The sequence below is a fragment of the Achroia grisella genome, unplaced genomic scaffold (assembly GCF_030625045.1).
Source record: "Achroia grisella isolate CSIRO2021 unplaced genomic scaffold, CSIRO_AGI_Agris_v1 utg2172, whole genome shotgun sequence".
Taxonomy (NCBI): Eukaryota; Metazoa; Arthropoda; class Insecta; order Lepidoptera; family Pyralidae; genus Achroia; species Achroia grisella.
In genome coordinates this window covers 245,438-270,538 of record NW_026712718.1, presented here as the reverse complement: position 1 = coordinate 270,538, position 25,101 = coordinate 245,438, and the positions used below count along the sequence as shown (strand labels likewise).

General features: G+C 35.6%; 1 protein-coding gene across 1 annotated transcript in view; it reads right to left on the bottom strand.

The window, feature by feature from the left end:
* Positions 1-9,035: 9,035 nt before the first annotated feature.
* The window catches only part of LOC131842393 (potassium channel subfamily K member 15-like), a 48,554-nt gene continuing 32,488 nt past the window's right edge, over positions 9,036-25,101 (bottom strand). Inside the window, exons 3-11 of the mRNA XM_059190929.1 lie at positions 21,009-21,156; positions 19,975-20,111; positions 18,287-18,388; positions 17,267-17,370; positions 14,494-14,612; positions 13,662-13,862; positions 11,789-11,878; positions 10,586-10,715; positions 9,036-9,177 (exon numbers count right to left, since the gene is read on the bottom strand). Coding sequence (XP_059046912.1) covers positions 9,109-9,177; positions 10,586-10,715; positions 11,789-11,878; positions 13,662-13,862; positions 14,494-14,612; positions 17,267-17,370; positions 18,287-18,388; positions 19,975-20,111; positions 21,009-21,156 — 1,100 coding nt within the window. The 3' untranslated portion in view covers positions 9,036-9,108. The remainder of the gene's footprint in view (positions 9,178-10,585; positions 10,716-11,788; positions 11,879-13,661; positions 13,863-14,493; positions 14,613-17,266; positions 17,371-18,286; positions 18,389-19,974; positions 20,112-21,008; positions 21,157-25,101) is intronic.

Sequence of the window (25,101 nt, the reverse complement as noted above, 5' to 3'; positions counted from 1 at the left end):
AGTTCGATTATGACGGACTGGATTTTGGGCTAATTTTATAGCCGACTGACTGTTACTATTCTAACACATATATAGATAGATATGTCAAATCTACCATCAGTTCGGAGTTGGGAGTGCTTTTAAATTCCCTTAACTCCCGCCTGACTGATACGACTTTAGTCTGAGGACATCGCTAGATGTTCTGACCTGCCCTGAGGCCATATTTATATGCGATATTTCGTGACATTACAAATTAATCAATTACTAAAGTTAGTTGAAGTACTCTTTTATTTCATTATTGCCTTGCCTTTATACCACTATTTGTGGTCGCCGCAGTATGTCATTCTCTTCCACTGCTCTCTATCGGTCGTCATATCTGAGCATACTCTTCTTTTATTCATATCATCTTCCACACAATCCATCCATCTTTTCTTAGGACGTCCCCTCCCTTTACATCCATACACATTCATATTATACACTTTCCATAACACATGATCCTCGTTCCTCCGCATAACATGTCCATACCAGCTCAATCTGTTACCTCGCAACTTTTCTATAAACTCATTTGTATAATAATAAAAAAATAACAATAATAACTGTGGAAAAAACCAGCAAAAGCTGAGAGAGTGAGACGTTAGTGATAATAATAATAATAATATCTATTTATTGCCAGAACACAAGATAGATATACATTTGAGTTCGTACACTGTTGGTTGAACAAAAACTATAAAAAAAACCTCTTCAACTACGTATAAAATAGCAACAGTAGTACCTCATACTGCCCACCCCGACCACACTTTTATACACACACACGACACCGTCCTCGCCGGCGAAGACGACGACCTCATACACCTCATATCGCGCATTCAACCGGGCGCCTGTTCGCGCCCGGGCGCTCCCCCGTTCCCCCAATTATCGATCCCCCCATCCAATTCAACAACGGGATCGATGTGATGATCGACGGCCTGAACCCAGGTTCGAACCCCTAGTGGTGCCCTCAGACTAAAGTCGTATGCGTTAGGCGGGAGTTGGCCTCCAACCGCTCCATAAGTCTTTCCGCGGGTTTGGAGTGCCATCTGCACTCGCCCCCTATCGTCCAGTGAAGCTGTAAAGGCCAGCTGCGGCAAACAGCATTAGAGTAGTCCGAAAAAAAACCTCATACTGCGTATTCTGGGCAAAAGGAGCTGACTCAGCTGATGCTGTGAACGTTACGTTTACACGTACGCTGCACAGCGCTGATTTTCAGTCAGTCCCTCTCATTTATTTCTTATATATAAAATTCTCGTGTCACAGTTTTCGTTCCCATACTCCTCCGAAACGGCTTGACCGATTCTCATTAAATTTTGTGAGCGTATTGAGTAGGTCTGAGAATCGGCCAACATCTATTTTTCATCACCCTAAATGTTAGGGGTAGTCCACCCTTAATTTTTTTTTATTTTAAGGCAAAACAACGTTTGCCGGGACAGCTAGTGAAATATAAAATTATGCGAGCCGCTTAACAGTCCAAGAGTTGATATTTTTTACAAACAAAACATAGAATATTATATATATTGAAGCTAAAACAAGACACTGTAAAAAATATCTCTTACCTGCCAGTAAACAATCTAGTCGCCATACTTCGTTAACGAGCCTACCCTGAAATTAATCTAATAACAACCTTATGCAAACGGTGGTAGGACTGCGGGGCTGCTGAGGTAAATGTGCCCAATTTTAATGACCTTTTTATTATTCTGTGGCAGCCAGAGTGTAATTTAAAAACAAAATTTTTATATTCACACTGGTAGCATGCCACGATTTTATCCAGGTGTTTGTAAATTGTGAAATTTGTATATTCATTCATGATTTAGCAGTACCTAGAACCTATCAATAGGTTCTAGGTACTGCTAAATCATGTGATAGGACTCGGGTAGAGAGGGAAACTATTTTTAACGGCTAAGTTGGAACCGCTATTATTTATGTACTAGCTTTTGCCTGCGGCTTCGCTCGCGTTTATTTATCCCCTTAGGGGTGGAATTTATCAAAATCCTTTCTTAGTGGATGCCTACATTATAGTAGCTTTATGCATGCAAAGTCTCAGTCCGATCGGTTTAAAATTGACAAAGTTTCATACAAACTTTCATCCCCTATTTTATCCCCTTGGGGGTAGAATTAATCAAAATCCTTTCTTAGCGGATCACTACGTCATAACATCTACCTGCATTCCAAAATTTCAGCCCGATCCGACCAGTGGGCAGTTGGGCTGTACGTTGATAGATCACTACGTCAGTCACCATTGAGTTATATTTATTTATGTATTGTATGTGTTCATGTAGCAACAGCAGAGGATGGTATGATGAGTCCAAGTTGTGACTGTTTACATATATATATTAACAAAGTATTTACAATAGATACATAAGGAATATATTTACAAGAGGCGATTCGGTCTCGAATGACAGGCCTATTTTTTTTTATTGTGGTATGGCATTCACCCCGATTTTAGGGTATTTCGCCAAAAACAAAACGGGGAAACGTCATTAATTTATATCTAGCAACGAAAATTTTGTGGAATAGGGATAAGGATTAGGTTAGGAAATTATATAGGACTAGCTTTTGCCCGCGGGTTCGCTCGCGTTAATTTATCCCCTTAGGGGTGGAATTAATCAAAATCCGTCCTTAGCGGATGCCTACGTCATAACATCTACCTGCATGCCAAATTTCAGCCCGATCCATCCAGTGGTTTGGGCTGTGCGTTGATAGATCACTATGTCAGTCAGTCACCTTTGAGTTATATATATTTACAAATAATATATATACAATACAGAACACATTACATTAAATTTTAATACTATTTAAATATTTTTTTTTTATACTACTATGGTGGCAAACAGGCATACGGCCCATCTGATGGTAAATGGTTACCGTAGGCTATAGACGCCTGAAACACCAGACTTGTCACATACGCGTTGCCGACCCTTAAGAAACCTTAATATACCCTTCTTGAAGAACCCTATGCTGTAGTCTCGTGAGAAAACCTCGGCAGGAAGTTCATTCCACAACCTAAGTGTACGCGGGAGGAAGCTCCTCTGAAACCGCGCTGTTCGAGACCACTTAGGTTCCAGCGAGTGAGAATGAATTCCCTGGGGATGGTAATATATAAATTCAGCTAAAATTTTATAAATAATAGGATCATAGGACAAAAGAAGAGTAGTAATAGAGGTAGGGAAAGGGCTACGGATGGATTTGAGACGTTTTAAAAAGACATGCCAGTTATTGTATTGTTCCTCGTAACCAGGCAACTGTGCTGCGTGATAATAATAAATTCGCTATGTATTTATTAAAACATTTAAAATCAACAAATTTGGACACTATTCTGAGCATACTACTGACCAGCTATACTCATTTACTGAGTTTCGTACTCTTTTTTGCAAACCGTACTCATTTTAAAATCCTGTACTCTGACAGTACTCATTTGTATAATTTTATACTCATTTGTGTTTTATATTAGCACAGATTATTTAGAATTTGAAAAACCACCAAAATAACTAAAAGACAATTGCACTCGTTAACTCGTATATTGAGAAGGTCGTGTGATGTGTATCAGGGATGTTATGGATATGAAATTTCGGATACGGATAGCTTTCGGATACTGGAATGATTATTATACCAGATACGGATACGGATACGGATATGAAACGATTTCGGATTATCCGTTTGTTTCGGATAATATTTTTTTAAGGAATTTCAAAAGTAAAATACAAATAGCTAATAAAATGGTTACATAACGTGTCTCAATTAGGCTCCGTCCCTATCTGATATTGTCCGAAACTTATTTCGGATTCGGTTACGGTTACGGATATTTTTTTATATCGGATATCCGCTAGTTTCGGGAACGGTTACGGATCTCCTTAACATCCCTGATGTGCGTACCCACATACAAACATCACTAACGCCTGCTCGTTTCCTGCCAGCAAATATCATACGGCAAGAGTCTGCAGGCGTAAAAGTAACGCACGTATGTGGGTCCTGCACATCACTTCTTCCAACCTTGTACATATAAATTACAATTTGTAGTAAGAGTGAACTTATATTTAAATGGAGAAAAGTAAAGAAATGGAACGACGAGAAAATAGAACTTGACAAAAGATTGATAGAAATCTTACGGCATTTTAGAGCAGAACATATCTCACATGAAAACTTAAAAATGTAAAGTAATAATAAAATTATTTAAACGAGCAACACGCAAGTTTCTTGCTCGTTCTTCTTGTGATGAGACAGCTTTCCGAATGAGCGGTAGATTAAAAAAATGTAATGACTATTCAAAAGTGCTTCAATGTAAGTTTATTTGAATAAATGATTTTCTATTTCTATTTCTATTTCAAAAAGTTTCAATAGAAATTTCCTTATGCTATATTATTATTTGAGCAGTGATTCGCAAGTTTCTGTAAAAACATTATTTGCCGTCTTAACAGTCAAAATTAATATGCAAAATGAAAGTTGTTCAAATCTGGCTACATTATTAGACGGACATGCGCATTTAGCAAAAAAAAAATCCACTCCGATAAAAAGTAATATTTAAGTAATAAAAATTTGTATAAATAATGATATTTCATTTCCTTATTCCTTACCTTGAAAGATTAAAGTACCATTAGCTTCGATTTTTAGATTTGAATCGATTAATTTTTTATTTATACCATTTTATTTGATTTTTAATCTAATAAATAGTTAATATGATAATGTTAGAAGTATATGGAATATGAAAATCTACATGAGATTTTTAAATAATAGAAAAAATATATTTCCTCGCAAAAATATATTATTCAATTACATAAAATCGATTAATATTAAATAAATAAAAATCGATTTATTTAATCGATTCTTTTCCATTAATTTCACATCCCTATACTCTCTTTGAACAAAAAATAGTTGATCACCTTATTTCAACATATGTAGATATTTAATTGAACGGTAGACAAAGCTGTATCGATCTCTAAACATGTTTTCTATAACTACAATTGAATTGAAGTAATAATACTACTTGATAACAATGGGAATATTGTTGATAGCGAATCAACAAACGAAAATATGGAATAACGATATAATGAGAGTACTTTGAATGGCTTATAACTGATTTATGTTAGACAGAAGCCACTCAAAACAATGTGGAGTGTGCAATCGTAATAATCATAAAGGTCCTTATTTGAAATAAATTTCACAGAATACGATAGAATTTCATTTATTTACAATAAACTAATTTATTGATTGAATAAACATAAACAAATACGTAAGTGGTTTTATTTCTAATAGTACATTAAGTGTCTGAATAAGAAGTTTCATTATCATATGTTACACATATGCAATATTATATTATCTGTGATATGTTCAAACTCAAATTCAAATTAAAAAAATCATTTATTCATGTAGGACATTTTAGCTGCTTACGAAATCTAGACACGCGGCAGCGTGTCAAGCCGAGTTTCAAGTAAACTGGCGAGCAGCACCGTGTGTATATTTACACGAACCATTTGGAGCCACTTTTGACCCCCTCATAACTCAAAAACTCTTTCGCACAAACCTGTCATATTTGGTTCATATATTGAGACTTGCGAGATAAATATGTGTTCCAAATTTCATAAACATATCTCAAACTGTTATTTAGATATTAATGTCCAAAAATCGTCATTTTTATCACTGATCAACTATAGATCAAAATTATAACCCACTTCCAGATGACCTAGGAAGTTCAAATTTGGTATGCAGATAGGTAATTAGGTGAATATAAAGGAAAAAATCTGAAACTGGTAAATTGTTATCATTTTACTACAATTTTTCACTTTAATTGATTCTATTTCAACTTATACTGGACGTATACTAAAATTCTATGAAAACGTCGATAGCCACCAATTGACATTGATCCCTGGCGAAAAATCTCATCTTGTACTGGACGGAAAGTAATATTGTATGAAAACGTCGATCATTACCAATTTACGTTGACCCCTTCACATCAGTGTCGATAACTAGCAAACTTCAAATATTGCATTGAGCGGTAAACACTAGTTGCTATAATTTAGATTCTGTCTAAAATATACTCGTACTTATAACTAGGAGTATAGTCGAATTTCGTATTTAGCGCACATCGATAGTGTAAAATCATTATTTTTATAAATAATTATTAAATAATAGGCATTTCGGTATAGGGCGCCGCGGCAGCGCCGTGTGGGAGCGGTGCGATAAAACTCAATGTTTTGTTTCTCGATATCTAACCTATAAGGTTGCGATTTATGCTACGAAATTTATAGCTTTCTTAAATTATATATTTGTGATTATATTATTATTACATTATTTTAGTAAATACGTATGGTATAGACAATAGTTTAAACCAAAAATTAATAACAATTTTAGTATAGTTATAAGTAGGAATGTATAGTTAACTCGAGAATGAGAACTCATTGGTAACAAATTGTTTTCTTGAGAATTCAATAGATAACAGTCAATTTGTTACATAATCGTCTTTACGAACTATAACAGTCAATACAAAGTTTCAGATATTAAATAATGTATATGTTGAAAGAGAACAATTCCGTATTTGCTTAACATATGCTATTACTATCCACAAATCACAAGGCCTTAGTTTTGGCAGTCCTCTTCTCAACATAGCCTCCTCTATATTTAATAAAGGGCAGGTTTACGTTGGACTCTCCAGAGTTAAAACCTTAGATGGAGTACGTCTTAACAATTTAGATCCAAGTCACGAGAGCTCTATTGTAGAGTACAACCATCTGTGGACGTTATACCGCCCCGATTTGCCCAAAAATTCCTGATACTGAATTGGCATTGCACTTGAACATTTAAAAGTTACAAGAAAATATAGAAAATAACACAAAAAAAAGACAATTATACCCCGTAAATATACGAAAATACAGTAATTTATCAAAAATAATTTGGTATTAATTTAGTTATAAATAAGTACCTCGTATAATTTATGTACAAAAAGTAATGATATCCCATCAAAAACATAAATGTGAAATGATAGCCGAGTTTAATATTATGATATATACCTTGATTGTTGACTTCTACGACAAAAGAGATGAGATCTAAATGGGTGCCAAGTTCAATGGTCTGTCCTGAAATGTATTTATAACAATATAAAATATCATTTCTTCTTATAATTTAGGATAATATACTGTAGCCTAAGGTCTAACTTGGCTAGTTTTCATATACAAAATTTACTGTAGCCTTCGCAAGTTCTAAACATGTTACTTGTCGGTTCCTATTTTAATATTAATAGTAACTAGCAATCGAAAGTAATAATTGGTATATGAGAACTGGCCAAGTTAGACCTTAGGCTACAGTATATTATCCTAAATTATAAGAAGAAATGATATTTTATATTGTTATAAATACATTTCAGGACAGACCATTGAACTTGGCACCCATTTAGATCTCATCTCTTTTGTCGTAGAAGTCAACAATCAAGGTATATATCATAATATTAAACTCGGCTATCATTTCACATTTATGTTTTTGATGGGATTCATTTTACATTATAATTTTAAATTTTTGTCGCTTATGAGCGTCAAATTTATTTTACACTAGCTGTCCCGGCAAACGTTGTTTTGCCTTAAAATAAAAAAAAAAATTTAGGGGTGAACTACACCTAACATTTAGGGGGATGAAAAATAGATGTTGGCCGATTCTCAGACCTACTCAATACGCTCACAAAATTTCATGAGAATCGGTCAAGCCGTTTCGAAGGAGTATGGGAACGAAAACTGTGACACGAGAATTTTATATACAAGATTACAATGTTAATTCTCTCTCTACCGTCCAGTTCGGTATATAGATCCAATCGAGAAGAAATGGCAAGAAACTCAATTTAATTTAGGGGCGGATTTACATATGGGCTTTTTGGGCTATAGCCCAGGGCCCCGTGAATACAAAGGGCCCCCAGCCCCAACTGAATATAATAGCAATATTTAAATTTAGAAAAATGAAATATTAATAACCTATCATAAGGTTCACAACCCTGAGATGTCAACCCATGGATGTCTTTCTAACAGAATATTTATTCAAATAAACTTAATATTAGTACTTCTGAAAAGTCACATTTTTGTTATTCTACCGCTCATTCGGAATGCAGACTCATCACAAGAAGAATGAACAAGAAACTTGTGTGTTGCTCTTTTAAATAAATATTGTTTTAGTTTGATTTACATTAACAAGGATTAGGCGCATAGGCATTAGGCCTAGTCCTAGTTAATGTAAATCATCATCATCAATTAAGATAGAAACCGCTACGCACTTAATCTCTGTTCAACCAGTGTCAGCGCTATGAATTTTAAGTTACATATTTTCTACAAAAACATTATTAACATTTATAAATTCTTATACTCAATTTTATAATAAGCTTTTTTACAAAGAAAATATTTTATAAGACATTTGTATCATTTTTCTGGCAAATTAAGTACAGACTCTGGCAGTTTGTTGTAAAACGAATAACTAACTTTCGTCAAACGGCACTTAACATACCGTAAATGGAAATAATATAATTTGGTAGGCCCTAAGTTTTAGCCCAGGGCAGTGGCGTAGCTACCTAGGGGCTAGGCGGGTAGTGGCCCAGGGACATCAAGCTCAGGGGGTCCTCGAACCCTTACCAGAAAATCTCGATCGAACTGAATTTTTCAAAATTTCTCCCATTTTCAAAATAAATATGACAGGTTGAAACCCGACCTCAATCATGGCAACTCAGTTGAGAAAAATTAGAAAGTTATACCTCGGAATTTCCCTAAATTCTTTCTGTGGGTTATCGGATAGCGATATGTGCGTCTTAATAAATCTGTAATGTAGGGGCATTTTTTACTTTGCCCCAGGGCCCAAATTCACCTCTGATTTAATTACTTTTTTTTTAAAATCCACTTTATTTACAATGTATATTTGTATAGGTGTCTATGTCTAACATTAAATGAAAATCCCGTGCATGAACAACTATTGCCATGCACACTCGTCATTCAAGTAATCGTTTAGTGAGTTAGGATTTAAATTTATAACGCAAGATTGGGAATTATAAAAATAAACCAATGTAAATATTAACCGTCTTTATTGTACAACAATACATAAACATTCGTATACGAAATTCAACTATATACACATATGTTATCTTTTACAACGACATATCCTTACTGCGGCCCTCTTGAAGCCTGCCACGTAATGTATCACTTGTTCCTGCGAACAAAATATTACATTAACATGTCTTGAGTTTTTGTATGAGTACATACACGTGAAATTACATGATTGATGATCTGTGGGATAGTGGAATATAAGGAATTTTTTCTATGTATAAGCGTTTTGAAAAAGCAGCTATAAGAAAAACTGGCTGTTTAAGGAACTTTAAACTCGATGTTTTCGTTCCTATCAGATTTCCTTAAATTCATATTTTTAAAATTTCGCCTTTTATACACATTATTTATTTATTTAATTCAGGCTACATGGCCCATATTATAAATACCTTATAGACTAACATACATAAGATATAATAATAAAATATGTAAATAAAATTGTCTCTTTGGTCACGGCACTGACGACGGCAATCTGCCACGGTAGCGCCGATACACCACTCCCTTCGGCCAGTAGTCCTCCTTCATGAAGGTGGGCAGCATGTTGGTGGGGACAGGAGCCACGAACGCTTTGAAGCTCGCGTTTTGACTCGATTCCAGCTGCGTTACCCTCAATGTCAGGTTACTGTCGTCAACAATGTCCTGTTCCTTGGTAGCGTAGTGTAGGCGGGATAGGTACATTGACGTGGTCGGTGTTGCGGCACGTAATAAGAAGTTGGGCCCTGTCAGTGCTGTGCCACAATGGTTTAGAATGACCCTCTTTGCGCCTCTTCTTTCGTACCGTGACAAAACCATCATCGTCACGGTCAGCAGACTTTGTACACATAGGGGTAACTTTCAGAGTCACTTTAGACCTCATTCCGTACATATATACATTATTATTATTATTATATACATTATTAATAGTAGAACAGCTATTAATTGTTAAACAGCTCTGAGTTTAACTATAATAATAATTTCCTTAAATATCCCGCGATTCTGGGTATTTTGGATTTGTAGAATAGAATAGAATAGAATAGAAAATCATTTATTCAAATAAACTTAATTTAAGCACTTTTGAATAGTCATAACAATTTGTTTTTTATCTACCATAGATGATAAACAAATAAAATTGTAGTGTCCATTTGTAATTAACATTTTTTAACTAAATGCATATGAAAGTCTATACGGTACATACGTACAATAAAAGACTAATTAAAAAAAAACCTGACTGTCTGTCTATTTGTTCTCGTTCATCTCTGAAATGGATGGACCAATTATGACGGAACTTTCATTCGCAGATAGCTAAATAAAAGTAGCCTAAATTACGCCGTTTCATATCATACGGAGTAATATAGGCCACTATGATTTCATTTTAGAAATTTACTGTTAAAATTGCAATCTATATACCTTAATATGTAATACTTCTTTTTTGAGAAAGATTGTACCTCAAGGGTGTATTTTAGGTCCCAATTTATTTGTAGTGTATATTAATGATTTCTTTTATAATATAGGATAAACGTGTAATATATAGTAACCTGCATAAGATTGAAGCACATGGCAGCTAGTGCCATGCCCAGCATCAGATACATTGAGCACACGATGAAGGAAGTCTCAATACGGGGCGTGTAGACTCTCTCTCCAGGCACGAAATCACCAAACCCAATACTGAAAGAAATGAAGGTGATATTAGTCTACTATCATGACATTATATACTTATGCTGTCATCACAAACTCAGTCTTCTACAGCTGCTGGCAATTTTTTATTTTTGGTGTACTATAGTTGCCAGGAATCCATATTTTTTTATTTAAAATCACATAAATTATTAGATATTACGTTATCATGTGACAACTGAGATTGAACTTATACATTGCCGTTCCAGAAAACTAAGGTATCGTAATACATATTCTGTAATTTCACTGTTTAATCTGCAACCTACAGTATAAATAAAGCGTACAAAACAAGCTGCTTAGCGGCTGAAATAGGTGATACTTAAGTGCTCAGTAAGCATTTTTAAGGTGTACCTCTAATAAAACTGCTTTTCATTGAAAATATCTTCTTCCGAACTATCAAGCGAAATGCAGTCATCAACTACTATCCCTACAGTCCCCTTACGTTCACCAATATCAACAGTTGCCCACCCATTTGGCAATACCATCTATGATTTATATCTTTCAGAAATGAGTCAGTTCTTTCTCTTCTTATCATCATTCACTTAAACCATGTTCCCAGTTTATCTGGGGTCGGGTCTACATACATTTGCGCCAGAGAACTCTGTTTTGTGCTTCATCATGTGCAGGAGGAAAGATTTGGCTTTGTGTTTTACGGCCGGTTGCCAACTAACTCCAAGTTTGTACTTCAACCAGGAGAGTTCTGGGCGCCGCCGTTGACTCTTATTGAGGTCTTCCGCTATCCTTTCTGCGCGGCCCAACCTAATCGTGCAGCACTGCGGCCTCTGCTTTGGTTACCTCAAAGAAGCCCTATGGTAGGGGTTTAATTATGAAGTAACCTTCTCCGGCCTGTTGATCTACGAGGGCTTTCATTTCAACCTTATCCTCCATCAAGGTGATCATTTGCAGGACTATCTGATGAGCGTTTCCCTATCCGCCACCCGGGGACGCGTTCTCTATGGTTGAGGATCTCTCGAGAGCTCCTTCTCTTCTTATAATATTTACAATTTCTGATGTAAGTTTTAAATTTTAATAAACATATATTTTTGGTAACTGATTATCAAACTCACCTACTGAGAGATATGAAACAGAAGTATGCACCATCCAGTTGATCCCACTGTTCCCACATCCCGAATATCATTGAGCCGAACATTATGTAACTGAAATGAAGGTGTAATAGAAATGGAAATAGAAACAATCTTTATTAAAACAAACTTAACATAAGAACTTTTGAATAGTCACATTTTTTTTATTCTGCCGCTCATTCGGAATGCAGTCTCGTCACAAGAAGAATGATCTAGAAACTTGTGTGTTGCTCTTTTAAATAAATATTGTTTTAATTAGATTTACATTAACAAGGATTAGGCATGCGATATAATATAAGTCATTACAATTACACATAGAAAACATATCGATACCAATTACACATAGAAAACACCCAGACCGACACAAACAATCATACTCATGAATACAAATGTTTGTGCCTGCCGAGGAATCGAACCGCGACAATCGGAAGTAAGGCGGTGTGCTAAACCGCTAGACCACTGATGCTGTCAATGAGTGCTTTGGCTTTATCAGTTGGCTTTATCTAAATTTATTTTTTGTCTCAGGACAATGCACGCAGCGCCATCTAGTCCTATATTAGAAGCTTAGCTTGCTAATGGGTACTGTGTATAAAGTTCTTTTTGTTATTGATTAGAATAATAGAATAGAATAGAATAGAAAATCATTTATTCAAATAAACTTACATTGAAGTACTTTTGAATAGTCATTACATTTTTTTAATCTACCGCTCATTCGGAAAGCTGTCTCATCACAAGAAGAACAAGCAAGAAACTTGCGTGTTGCTGTTTTAAATAATTTTATTATTACTTTACATTTTTAAGTGTATTCACACAATACAAACCACCAATTAGCACTAATTCAATTAAATACTCAAATAGAAAAAAATATTGAATATATAACCAACTGGTTAAACAATTAATAAGAGGAAATCAGTCATAGATTAGTGCAGACCAGTCCCTACAAGCAGCACCCGTTCACGAGTATGACGGATGAGCCAGCCACTACGCTCGACCATATTTTAGGGAGCCCAATAACCCGGCCCACCACGCCGCCACAAGTCTGCACATTTCAGTGAGCATGACTACTCAAAACACTAGACCACGTCATAGCTACTTCCAATTGATGTGTTTATGCATAATTAAAAATACTAGCATTCTGCACTCTTCTATATAAACTATAAGTGTGCGAAATTTCATACTCCTTGGTCGGAGCAATTATCGTAAAAAGGGGTTGTTTAAACTTGGTCGAGGATTTGAGGTATGGTCGATAAGATAGATTTAAAATACTGATATACAGCTCACGCTATTTGGGAGTCAGGACTGCATCACACACACCGATGAAAGTCTAAATAAATAAATAAATAACAATAAAAAAATATATTTATGAAATAAAAATCCAAGTTTACGTTAATGTCTGTTAATTTGTTTTTTTTTTCAATTTTGTTCTTTTTTTCAAATTTCTTTTTTATTATGTTTTGGGGACATAGCAACGCATATATTTGTAGGCTGCCAGTTACAATTTAGTTTTTATATAGTATTCTACAGGGGTACAAAGTTTTTGCTTCACCTATTAATATAACGATTAGTTGTATTTATATACTGAACTAGCTGTACACGCGACTTCGTCCGCGTGGAATTTAACTTTATTTTTCTAAAATATAAGTAGCCTAAGTTACTCGTTATTACATTAGTTACCTGGCAAAAAAAGTCCCGTCAAAATCGGTCCAACCAAATTAGCCAGAACAAGCAGACAGACAGACAAAAATTATAAAAAATGTTATTTTGATATATTCATATGCATGTAGTAAAAAACAGTTATTTCAATATTACATACAGACACTCCAATTTTATTTATATGTATAGATGTCTAAACACATACCCAACTAGTATAAACACGCAGACACTTAGTGGAACGGTAATGGATTGAGCATCGAAGGTCAGGTAGCTGAACTCGCTGGTTTCTGGAGTACCCCGGGTCCAGGGTTCTGACCAGCCCCGCAGTCTTGGGTCTAAACGATGCGGGTACCGGGGCGGACCCCACGGTTGTGGCATGGAAACACTGCGTCCGTACTCTGGTCTTCTGCAAATAGAGTTTAAAATAAAAAAAATCAAAATTAAAAAAATAAATATTGTCTCTTTATACTATACTAGCTACTCGCCCCGGCTTCATACGGCAGTACATGTATTATACATATAAAACTCCCTTTTGAATCACTCTATCCATTAAAAAACCGCTTTAAAATCCGTTGCGTAGTTTTAAAGATTTAAGCATACATAGGGACCGATAGACAGCGACAGCGACTTTGTTTTATACTATACTAACTACTCGCCCCGGCTTCATACGGCAGTACATGTATTATACATATAAAACTCCCTTTTGAATCACTCTATCCATTAAAAAACCGCTTCAAAATCCGTTGCGTAGTTTTAAAGATTTAAGCATACATAGGGACGGATAGACAGCGATAGGGACTTTGTTTTATACTATACTAGCTACTCGCCCCGGCTTCGCACGGGTACACATGTATTATATATATAAACCTTCCTCTAGAATCACTCTATCTAAAAACCGCTTCAAAATCCGTTGCGTAGTTTTAAAGATTTAAGCATACATAGGGACGGACAGACAGCGACTTTATTTTATGATGATGATGTTCATTAAGTTACAGTTTTAGGATTAATATGGAAAGAAAATTAGTAATAGTCCATACCTGAGGACATAATTGTGGATCCGGTGAGAGGGCCCATATTCTGGGGTCACATCCGACTCTGAATACCTCCACCTCCAATCCTCGGGACGCTCTATACTTTCAGCCTCGCTGGTTTCTACCTGAAACAAATATGGACTGAAAATTAATATTACTGTTTATTTAGGACTCATCCATTAAGCCTCAGGTAGAGTTGCCAAACGTCCTATTTTCCCAGGACAAGTCCTAGTTATCAAAGTTCAGGATTTCCCAGGACAGGAAGTCCTGAATACTCATTTTCAAATATTGGTACCAAAGAGCAATTTGACGCTTTACCAAAGGAATGTATCATTTATGGCACAAAAAATTTTTAATAAATTACCACCGGACTTGAGAAAAATGCCCTTAAACAAATTAAAAAATCGATTATATTACTGGTTGCTGGACAAGTGTTTTTATGACATCAAAGAATATTTATGTGATGATTGTTGACTTTTTTTTTTTTTTATTACTATATAATTAGAATGGTACATAAGACATTAATTTTAAATTATAATATTATAGATTATTCCATTTTAATATACCCAAAATTTGCATGCCCGTAAATTGGGGCAATTAAACAGTTGCCAATAATATTATTACCTGGACATATTATAATATCTAACTGTATAATACGCAAATAAATATATTTCATTTCATTTCAACAGTATAATTTTATCAAAAGCCTCATGAACAAGCTCAGAGTCACTCAGAGAGCAATGGAGAGAGCTATGCTCGGAGTTACTCTGCGTGATCGAATCAGAAATGAGGAGATCCGCAGAAGAACCAGAGTGACCGACATAGCCCGAAGAATTGCGACTCTGAAGTGGCAATGGGCAGGGCATATAGCTCGTAGGACAGATGGCCGTTGGGGCAGTAAAGTCCTCGAGTGGCGACCACGGACCGGAAGACGCAGCGTGGTAGGCCTCCAGCAAGGTGGACCGACGATCTGGTCAAGATCGCTGGAAGGCATTGGATGCGAGCAGCGCAGGACCGATCGTCGTGGAGATCTTTGGGGGACGCCTATGTCCAGCAGTGGACGTCTTCCGGGCTGCGATGATGGTGATGATGAATTTTATCAAATACTTTTTATTAAAAACCTAATTATATTAATTACTTGAATTTTACTACATATTAATATAACTATGGCAACACTATTGCTGCGTTCTGTTGTTAAACTGGATAGTCCTGGTTAGTGGGATTATCAATCCTGATTTTTTAAATTTGGGCCTGGCAACCCTAGCCTTAGGTAACTTTATTCATGCCAGATATAGATCCTGAATATGTTTTTTGCTAGTTAAACATCTCAATATTACGCAGTATTGACCTTTGATTATGTTATAACATTTATAAGTAGATTTTTTATTTAATTGGAATGGATGGCTTACGGCCCACCTGATGGTAAAACATGATGTCACAAAATATATTGAACTCATTCAAACGTTGCTATTGAGGTGTACTAAAGTTTATGTTAGAAATGAATAAAATATTAATTATAAAAAAAATATATTCATAAGAGGATGTGCTCGGTGGTCTAGCGGTCTAGCACACCGCTTTACGTCCGATGGACGCGGGTTCGATTCCTCGCACGGCACAAACATTTGTATTCATGAGTATCATTGTTTGTATCGGTCTGGGTGTTTTTATGTATAGGTAATATGTATGTATTTACGAAAAAAAAAATTATCTATGTACTTGTATCAGTTACCTAGTACCCGTAACACAAGCTTTAGATAGCTTAACTTGGGACTAGATGGCGCTGTGTGAAATGATTATTATTATTTTATTATTGTTATAAGAGGCTAAAATATCCTACATGAATAAATTATTTTTGAATTTGATTTGAATTTCAGCTATTATTCGGTATTGTTGTATTGTGACCTATAGAGATCTATTGTGCTTGCCCTTTTTTTTCAGAGTTCACGGCCTAGACCCGCCAGGGACAAGAACTAGGAGCGATGGTTGTTATCTCCTCAGGATACAGTGTATACTTTCCAAAGGTGTTATTTCTTACTACAACCGCATGAGATGCTTTTTTTCTGACTACTCTAATGCTGTTGGCCGCAGCTGGCCTTTACAGTTTCACCGGGCGATAGGGACGAGTGCAGATGGCACTCCAAACCAAAGGAAGGACTTATGGAGCGGCTGAAGGCCAACTCCCGCCTGACGGATACGACTTTAGTCTGAGTGCACCGCTAGGGGTTCGAACCTCGGCTCAGGCCGTCGTAATTTCGATCCTTGTTTGAATTGGGCGGGGGATCTGAGATGTGTAATGGCGTTTGCCATCCACTTGTAAAATCTACAAATCTTTAAGCAAATGCCTAACTTTACCATGTGTTTATTTAATTTGCAGTGACCAAGGTTTTAGTCTTGAATAATAATAAATAATCCTTAGTTGAGTTAGCATATGACAAAATCTTGTCTTCTTCTTTATTACGATCTCTATTATTATTGATAATTTTGTTATGGCTACAATAATACAATGGGCAGGGCACATAGCTTGTAGGACAGATGGCCGTTGGGGCAAAGTCCTCGAGTGGCGACCGCGGATCGGAAGACGCAGCGTGGGAAGGCCTCCAAGGTGGACCGACGATCTGGTCAAGATCGCTGGAAGGCATTGTCTGCGAGCAGCGCAGGACCGATCGTCGTGAAGATCTTTGGGGGAGGCCTTTGTTCAGCAGTGGACGTCTTCCTGGCTGAGATGGTGATAGTGACTCAAAATAAAGAAGCGATTTTATTTCAGCGTTAAAGTACAAACCTGAGGACGGAATCTGGCTACTCTTCGTCTGGTGAACCCTGGACATCCACGGCATAGACATACCAGCGCGTACAAGCACTTGAACCAGCGTGCCAGCAGTTCACCTGTAAATATAATATAACTAGCTGTGTCACGCGGTTTCTCTCAATTCCCAACCCCTCCGCCATCGTCCGCCTCATTTTTGTTAAACTACAAAGTGGCAAACAAGCATACGGCCCATCGGACGGTAAATGGTGAAGGAGTAACAAACTCACAAACTTTCGCATTTATAATATTAATATGATTCACGTTTTGCGGGACATAATTTATAAAATAAATGGTGGTAGTTTTAATTTATTAATAAATTAATGTTTCTGTACCTCAATTATGATTTGCATCTGTAATTCAACATTGAAAATATCTTTATTCATGTAGGTCTATTACAGACTCTTATATGTCAAATCTACCGTCAGTTCGGAGAGCTTACGAGCTAAGAATTGTAAAGAAACTTAGCTCTTCTTCTTTTAAAATGAACCAGTACAATTTTTACAAAACTACAGATTATTTTTTTGAACTAAAATTAGGGGGAATTACATCAATTATAGATCTATCTAATGCCTCGATGTATAAGGTATAGAATTTCACTAATTACAGACACATAGCATGACTAAGGTTTAAATAATTTGTTACATGTCCTACGATTTATATATTGATAAATAAAAATAATAAGAATTTATAATACCAATATAGCTGTATAGGATGTTCCTTAGTGTGCATAAATCCATATAAAAAGTAAAAAATATTTTGGCGCAAAAATATAAAAACTAAATTAAAAAAAAACATAATATTATAGAGATTGAAGGGAACTTTATAATAACAGTTCTGAAGTGATGTAATGATTGGAAGTACTTGTATATTTAAAGCTACAAAATAAAGATATAGTATGTTTAGTGATTACACTTTTCATTGTAATTATAGAAGATTCTCTAATAAACAACTTCTACCTATCTAATGCCCCAGTACCTTATATAGTATACTTACCAACGTTACTGAGGTATAATAAAAATAAAGGCATTCCCAGCAGAGTATAGAGTATAGTGGTCACCTTCCCCCAGTTCGTTCTTGGTGATAAATGACCATAACCTGAAAAAAAAACATTTATTTATTTATTCATCTTCAATCATGCAAATATTAAAAAGTTGATTATACATTGAACCCGCAATAGGCGAAACTGTATCGCGGGAGTCCACAAAAGTATTGTTAGATGATTCTTAACTATTACAGATCAGCGAGTAGAGTAGATTTGACATATATGAATCAAAATACCTAATTCATCATCATCTGCTTCTTCCTTATCCCATTTATTTGTGGTCGTCGTAATATGTTTTTCTCTTCCATTCATCCCTGTTCGCAGTCATCCCGTTATTTACTCCCTTTCTTACCATATCATCATTCACACAGTCCATCCATCTCTTTTTCGGTCTTCCTCTGGGTAGAGGAAGACCGAAAAAGAGATGGATGGACTGTGTGAAAGATGATATGGTGATGAATGTGGTTGGTTATAAGGGTCAAAGATCATGTCCTAAGGACGGTGTTACATATGTAACACCGTCCTTAGGATATGATCTTCATTCCTACGCATTACATGTCCATACCACGATAGACGATTACTCTTTAACCTCTCCGACATCGGTGCCACTTTCATACTTCCTCTGATGTATTCATTCTTTATCTTGTCTATCCTCGTCACACCACACATCCATCTCAACATTCGCATTTCAGTTGCATGCAGTCGTCTCTCATCCGTCGCCTTTATTGGCCAGCACTCTGATCCATACATAATATACCTAATTGTAATTTAGAATTAAAAAACTTAACTGAACTTTCTTTGCTTTTAAAAAACCCATCAGATAATTTAGCAGCAAAATAATTCGCTGAAAATAACGATAGCATAATAACACCTAAATGTAATGTACACATAAGCAATTTTGCTAATTAATCACCTCCATCCTAATCGTTAACCAAAACACCTGCTTAAAATGCATAACCCAACGTTCAAAGTCTGTTTAACGTTGGCAAAATGGCCCAGATTTCGGCCATTTGCCGTTTCCAAACATTAGAGAAGATTGGCTTCAAATTGGTTGTAAACCTCCATAACAGGGAACCGCTATGGATCCTAAAATGGCCGCTTTAGTGATTCGTAATAAGATAAAACGGTTCATATTTTGCAATTCATGTAAGTATATAGTTTCTATGACCTTAAACGAATAATAATCTCAGGACAATTCACACAGCGCCATCTAGATCAGAGTTAAGCTAGTTAAAACTTGTGTTATGGGTACTAGACAACTGATACAAATAGAAATAGAAACAATTAAACTTAATATAAGATCTTTTGAATAGTTAAGTTTTTTCTCTCAAATCCTTCGATAGAAATACATAACCCGTCAGGGACAAGAATTGAAGGATATTCTTAGGAGCGATTTTTTATCTCCTCAGAAAAGAGTGTAAGCTTTACAAAGGAGATATTTCGTTTATGCATGAGTGGGCTAACCACATAGGATGTGTAACGGCGTTTCCTCTTCAGTTTGGCAAAATCTGCAGATTTTTGTCGTGCATAGGCCTAGGTTTGCCATATGTTTGATCGATTTGCAGTATCCTGTGAGGGCCCTAGTCATCATACAAGCAATAAAGTGTTACAAACAAATAAACGATAAGATTGTAGATACCTATGGTGGTGATGACGGTGAGGGAGTACAGGAAGGCGGAGGAGAAACTCCACTGTCTGGATGACCTGCCACCGTCCCAGCCGCGACGGACAGCCACCACCACCTTCCTCTGATAGTGGTGCAGCTCGAAGCTAATTCTGGAATTAGAAAAAAACAGCATTTATTTCACCCGTGGATGATCACCCATGGATCCAGGGGCGGATCGTGAATTTCTGGGGCCCTGGGCTAAATATACTTAGGGGCCTTCCTAATTATATTGTTCAACTAAAAAATTACACCGACCAAAAACAATCGACCAGAAATTACCCGTTCCTCTCGATAGACGCGCACTTGCATGGGTTGATTGATCTCAGGGTTGCCAACCTTGTGGTTTATTAATATTTTAGATATTTTTTTGTAGTCTAAGTATCGGATATAATTTGACGACCTCGGTGGTCTAGCGGTTTAGCACACCGCTTTACGACCGTTGGTCGCAGGTTCGATTCCTCGCACGGGACAAACATTTGTATTCATGAGTATGATTGTTTGTATCGGTCTGGGTGTTTTCTATGTATAATATGTATTTATTTACGAAAAAATAATCTATGTATTTGTATCAGTACCCATAACACAAGCTTTAGCTTAACTTGGGTCTAGATGGCGTTGTGTGAATTGTCCGGAGATTGAAAAAAAAAAAATTTGAATACAATTTCACATTTCCTATCTAATCCAACCTTTTGTAGTCATAGTCATGAAGAAAGTAAAAAACGACCAATTGAATGTAAATTTCGGGGGTAGTAGGTTGGACTCCATTTTCCGCAATTGGCCTCTCATTCGGGCCATTGTGCGTGTAATTTCGGGGGGTAATGTACCATGTAAGGTTGCCTTCAAATTCTTGGTGAATTCGTCACGATGGCCTAACTGACCTGACCTCATGCTCATCTTATCATCCTCCACTGGTGCCGCCAGCGTAAAGAGCAGGCGGGTGCATCATACCATTGTCATCCACTCAAGAATATATTTTTCGAAGTCGGTAAAAAGGTCAATAACCTCACTTGTCTTTTAATGCGGTTTCATTGAAGAGGTTGAGCGCCAGGGTGACGTTCTGCCAGAGGTACTGGGCTGTGTTGTTCCTTTCTCGCGCCATGTGATTCACTCGTTCCATCTCGCTCGCACCCTCTATGGCTTGAAACATGAAAGCACCTGGAAACAGATATATCTGTATGTTTTCACAACTCATATCAGTACTATACTGTATGTTTAGATATTGTATGTTCAAGCTAGATTTTTGCAAAATCAAAATGTACAAAATCATGTACAAATACAAACATACAGATGCATATGGTAGATTTAACACCTTGTGGCATCTTCTCCCAAGTTCATTTTGATGCATGTACTAGCTGTACCCGCGACTTCGTCTTAGTAAAAAAAGGAAAGTAGCCTAAGTTAATTTTTATTACATCAGCGACTTGCCAAAAAAAGTCCCGTCAAAATCGGTCCAGCCATTACAGAGATTAGCCGGAACAAACAGACAGATAGATAAAAATTGTAAAAAATGTTATTTTGGTGTATGTACCGAATTTATATTCATATGCATGTAGTAAAAAACGGTTATTTCAATATTACAAACATACACTACAATTTTATTTATATGTATAGATGACATTTTAGCCGTTTATGAGCGTCAAGATTTTTGTAATATTTTTTTCCTATTGTCCAGTTCTGTGTACTTGTATTCTTGCATCATCTTCGCCATCGTCAGTCTCGCGGAGCCTATCACCATATCAATATATGTGTAATCCTTGTTATAGTATTTATGTAGTATAAGTAGTTTAATCACATAATTCATCACATTATTTACAGTTCATTCATACTTTATATATTTTGATAAAGAGCTCGAAGTTTAATAATTATGTAATTTTTTTATTAATAAGTATTGTATAATTAAGTAGCAAACAGAATATCAGCGCTCCAGAGTTATCTGTAGCATTATGCTGAGTTGGCTACCTTTTCACTTTCGCGGCACATAAAGCCACCTACATTTCTTTTATTAATTCGTGTTTTTCTGTATCTCATGTAATTTATGTGTCTGTAATTGTGAATAAAGAATTTATCTGTCTATCCATATATTCAACTGAGAAGAACTGGTAAGAAACTCAACTGATTTTTTTTTATACATTTTAGATGAACTGTATCGGCGACTCGCGACACAAATATAGTTTGTTTTGGTTTTAATATTTAAAGAGCTCGTTTTGTTTATTGATGAATGCGTAGGTTGTTTCACTCGTTAGTTGGCTGTGAATAATAATGTCCATATTGTGCAGGGAAGGAGGCGGGAAAAAGTAGTGTGGCGACTTACAAACTTTTTTTTTTATTTTTACGTTTTTAGAAGATGCGCAAACGTGTACACATAGTAGATCCTGAGACTTGACAATCTTTTAGAGGTACATGAGCACTTGGTTCTCCTGATTTCTAAGTCAAAGTTAATTTTTATTCCACTTCAGCATGTAATTTTTTTTGTCTCTATTCTACCGCTAGCCTTAAGCAGCGGTAAACTGAAGTACAGACTACCCTTGCGATTTCTCTGGTGTTTCGGGTGCTTATGGGTGAGTGTCATCATTTACCATCAGGTGAGCTGCAATCTCGTTTGCCCTCTGTTTTTTATACTATGATATATAACTTTACGAGTATCCGTCATACTCGTGAACGGGTGCTGCTTGTCCCCTAGCAGTCCTCTGCTCTGTTCAGGTTACGAACACTGATTAGACTTTCTGCTTTTGCAGTAACATATTCTGGTGGTCACTATTCTCCCAAATTTGAATTTAAAAATGAATCTGTTTTATTGTAACATTTATTTGAAAAGACTACGAGATGAGTTTCATGTCAGTTCTTCTCATCTCGAAATCATTCCGAACTGACGGTAGATTTGACATACCATAAGAGTCTGTGAGTTTCTTGTCAGTTCTTCTCATCTCGAAATCATTCCGAACTGACGGTAGATTTGACATACCATAAGAGTCTGTGAGTTTCTTGTCAGTTCTTCTCATCTCGAAATCATTCCGAACTGACGGTAGATTTGACATACCATAAGAGTCTTTAATAGACCTACATGAATATTTAGAATTAGAATTAGAATTTTATTTTTAAAACTCCCACCAACAACCCTTAAAACGTAAGCCACAAAATAAAGCCGTAAATATTTTATTTGTGATTTGTAACTCGCAATACAACCTCACCTTTATAAACTCGTAACATAACGGACCTAATTAAAACTGTACACATTTATAAAGCAAATGAGGGTAGACAGATTCCTTTTTAAATTAAAACACCGACTGAACATAAATTACTCGCATTTTTACGATGTCGCCGGGAGAAAATAGAAACTCATATTTAGATATTCAGCTTTGATGTCGTTATGAATAAAAGGTTGGTAATTATTCATCTATGACTGTAAGTTATTATAATCTATTTAAATAATATTTTTTTTTTATTTAAATAACATTAATGCACGTCATACACAGGTAAAAAGTACATGTGGCGGACTTAACACCTAATGGCATTTTCTACCAGTCAACCATGAGTTGTGCAGAGATAAGTTGTTGGCGGTGCAAACAATAATATATTATTTTATAGAATATACATGAATAAATATATATATTATATATACACATGTAACTACATAAATATTCCTACAAATATACACAAAAATACATATACATATACAAAAATATACCATACACACATAAATATATGACCAATAATCTGACAATGAAATAGTGATTACAGCCGACAGTGTAAGCATATTACAATAGATATTATATTTATTTAGGATGATTAATGATGTAAGTCATATCAAATTGTCCTATGCCAATTAAAAATCTTCGCCAATAGTAAAATTATATAAATATTTGTATGTTAGTTTCACCTTTTAGATCTCAAATTGGATTTGTATTTTTGTATACTTGTTATATTGCTTTTTTTAATTTGACTCGGTCATTATTTATACGTATAATTAGTAAAAATCACGGGATCTTACCACGTTTTATATTTATTTGCTGAGTTCCCGATATTTCGGCAGTGTTTCAACCATCATGATCACGGGTAAACTGATCCAGATTATTATATTGCCTTATATTTTTTATTGCCCATTTATAGTATGGGTTCCAGGAAGTCTTTACGAGAGTGCTTTAAGGATTCAAATATCCTCACCGTTGCTTCTCAATACATTTATGAAATAATCAAGTATGCCAGGAAGAATATAGACAATTTCAAAAGAGTTAGTGATTACACTAATAAAAGCTTCCGTAACAATAACAAACTGATTTTACCTAAATGTAGTTTAATTACAGTTAGTAATTCGTTTTATGGCAATTGCATAAGGTTTTACAACAAAATACCAGAGTCTGTTATAAATCTGCCTGAAAAAAGATTTAAATGTCAAATAAAACACTTCCTTTGCAAAAAAGCTTACTATAAAATTGAAGAATTCGTTAACGACAATAATGTTTTATATAGAAAAATTTAAAATCCATAGCACTGGCAATATTATCTGATTACAATAATAATGAATGCGTAGCGATTTTTATGTTGATTATCGCATGCCTCTTACATGTTATACTGTAATTATTTATATTAAAAAAATATCTATTCAAAAGAGCAACACACAAGTTTCTTGCTCATTCTTCTTGTGATGAATCTGCATTCCGAATGAGTATGTAGAATCAAAATATGACTATTCAAAAGTACTTGTAATGAGTTTATTTGAATGAAGATTATTTTTATTTCTATTTCTATTTCTGTAATCATGTTGCATGCTCATTTGAAAAGAATAAGAGCTAAGTTTCTTGTCATTTCTTCTTAACTCGACAGTAGTCTGAACTGACGGTAGATTTGACATATCATAAGAGTCTGTAATTTGTAGTTTGTTTGTGTTTTGTTTCTCTTATTTGACCGCCTCGGTGGTCTAGCGGTTTAGACCACCGCTTTATTCCCGATGGTCGCGGGTTTGATCCTCGCACGGCAGAATGTATTCAAGAATATGATTGTTTGTATTCGTTTGGGTGATTTCTATGTATATTATTTGTGTATTTACGAAAAAATATATAAAAAAACTTGATTATTCAAAGTGCTTATATTAAGTTTATTTGA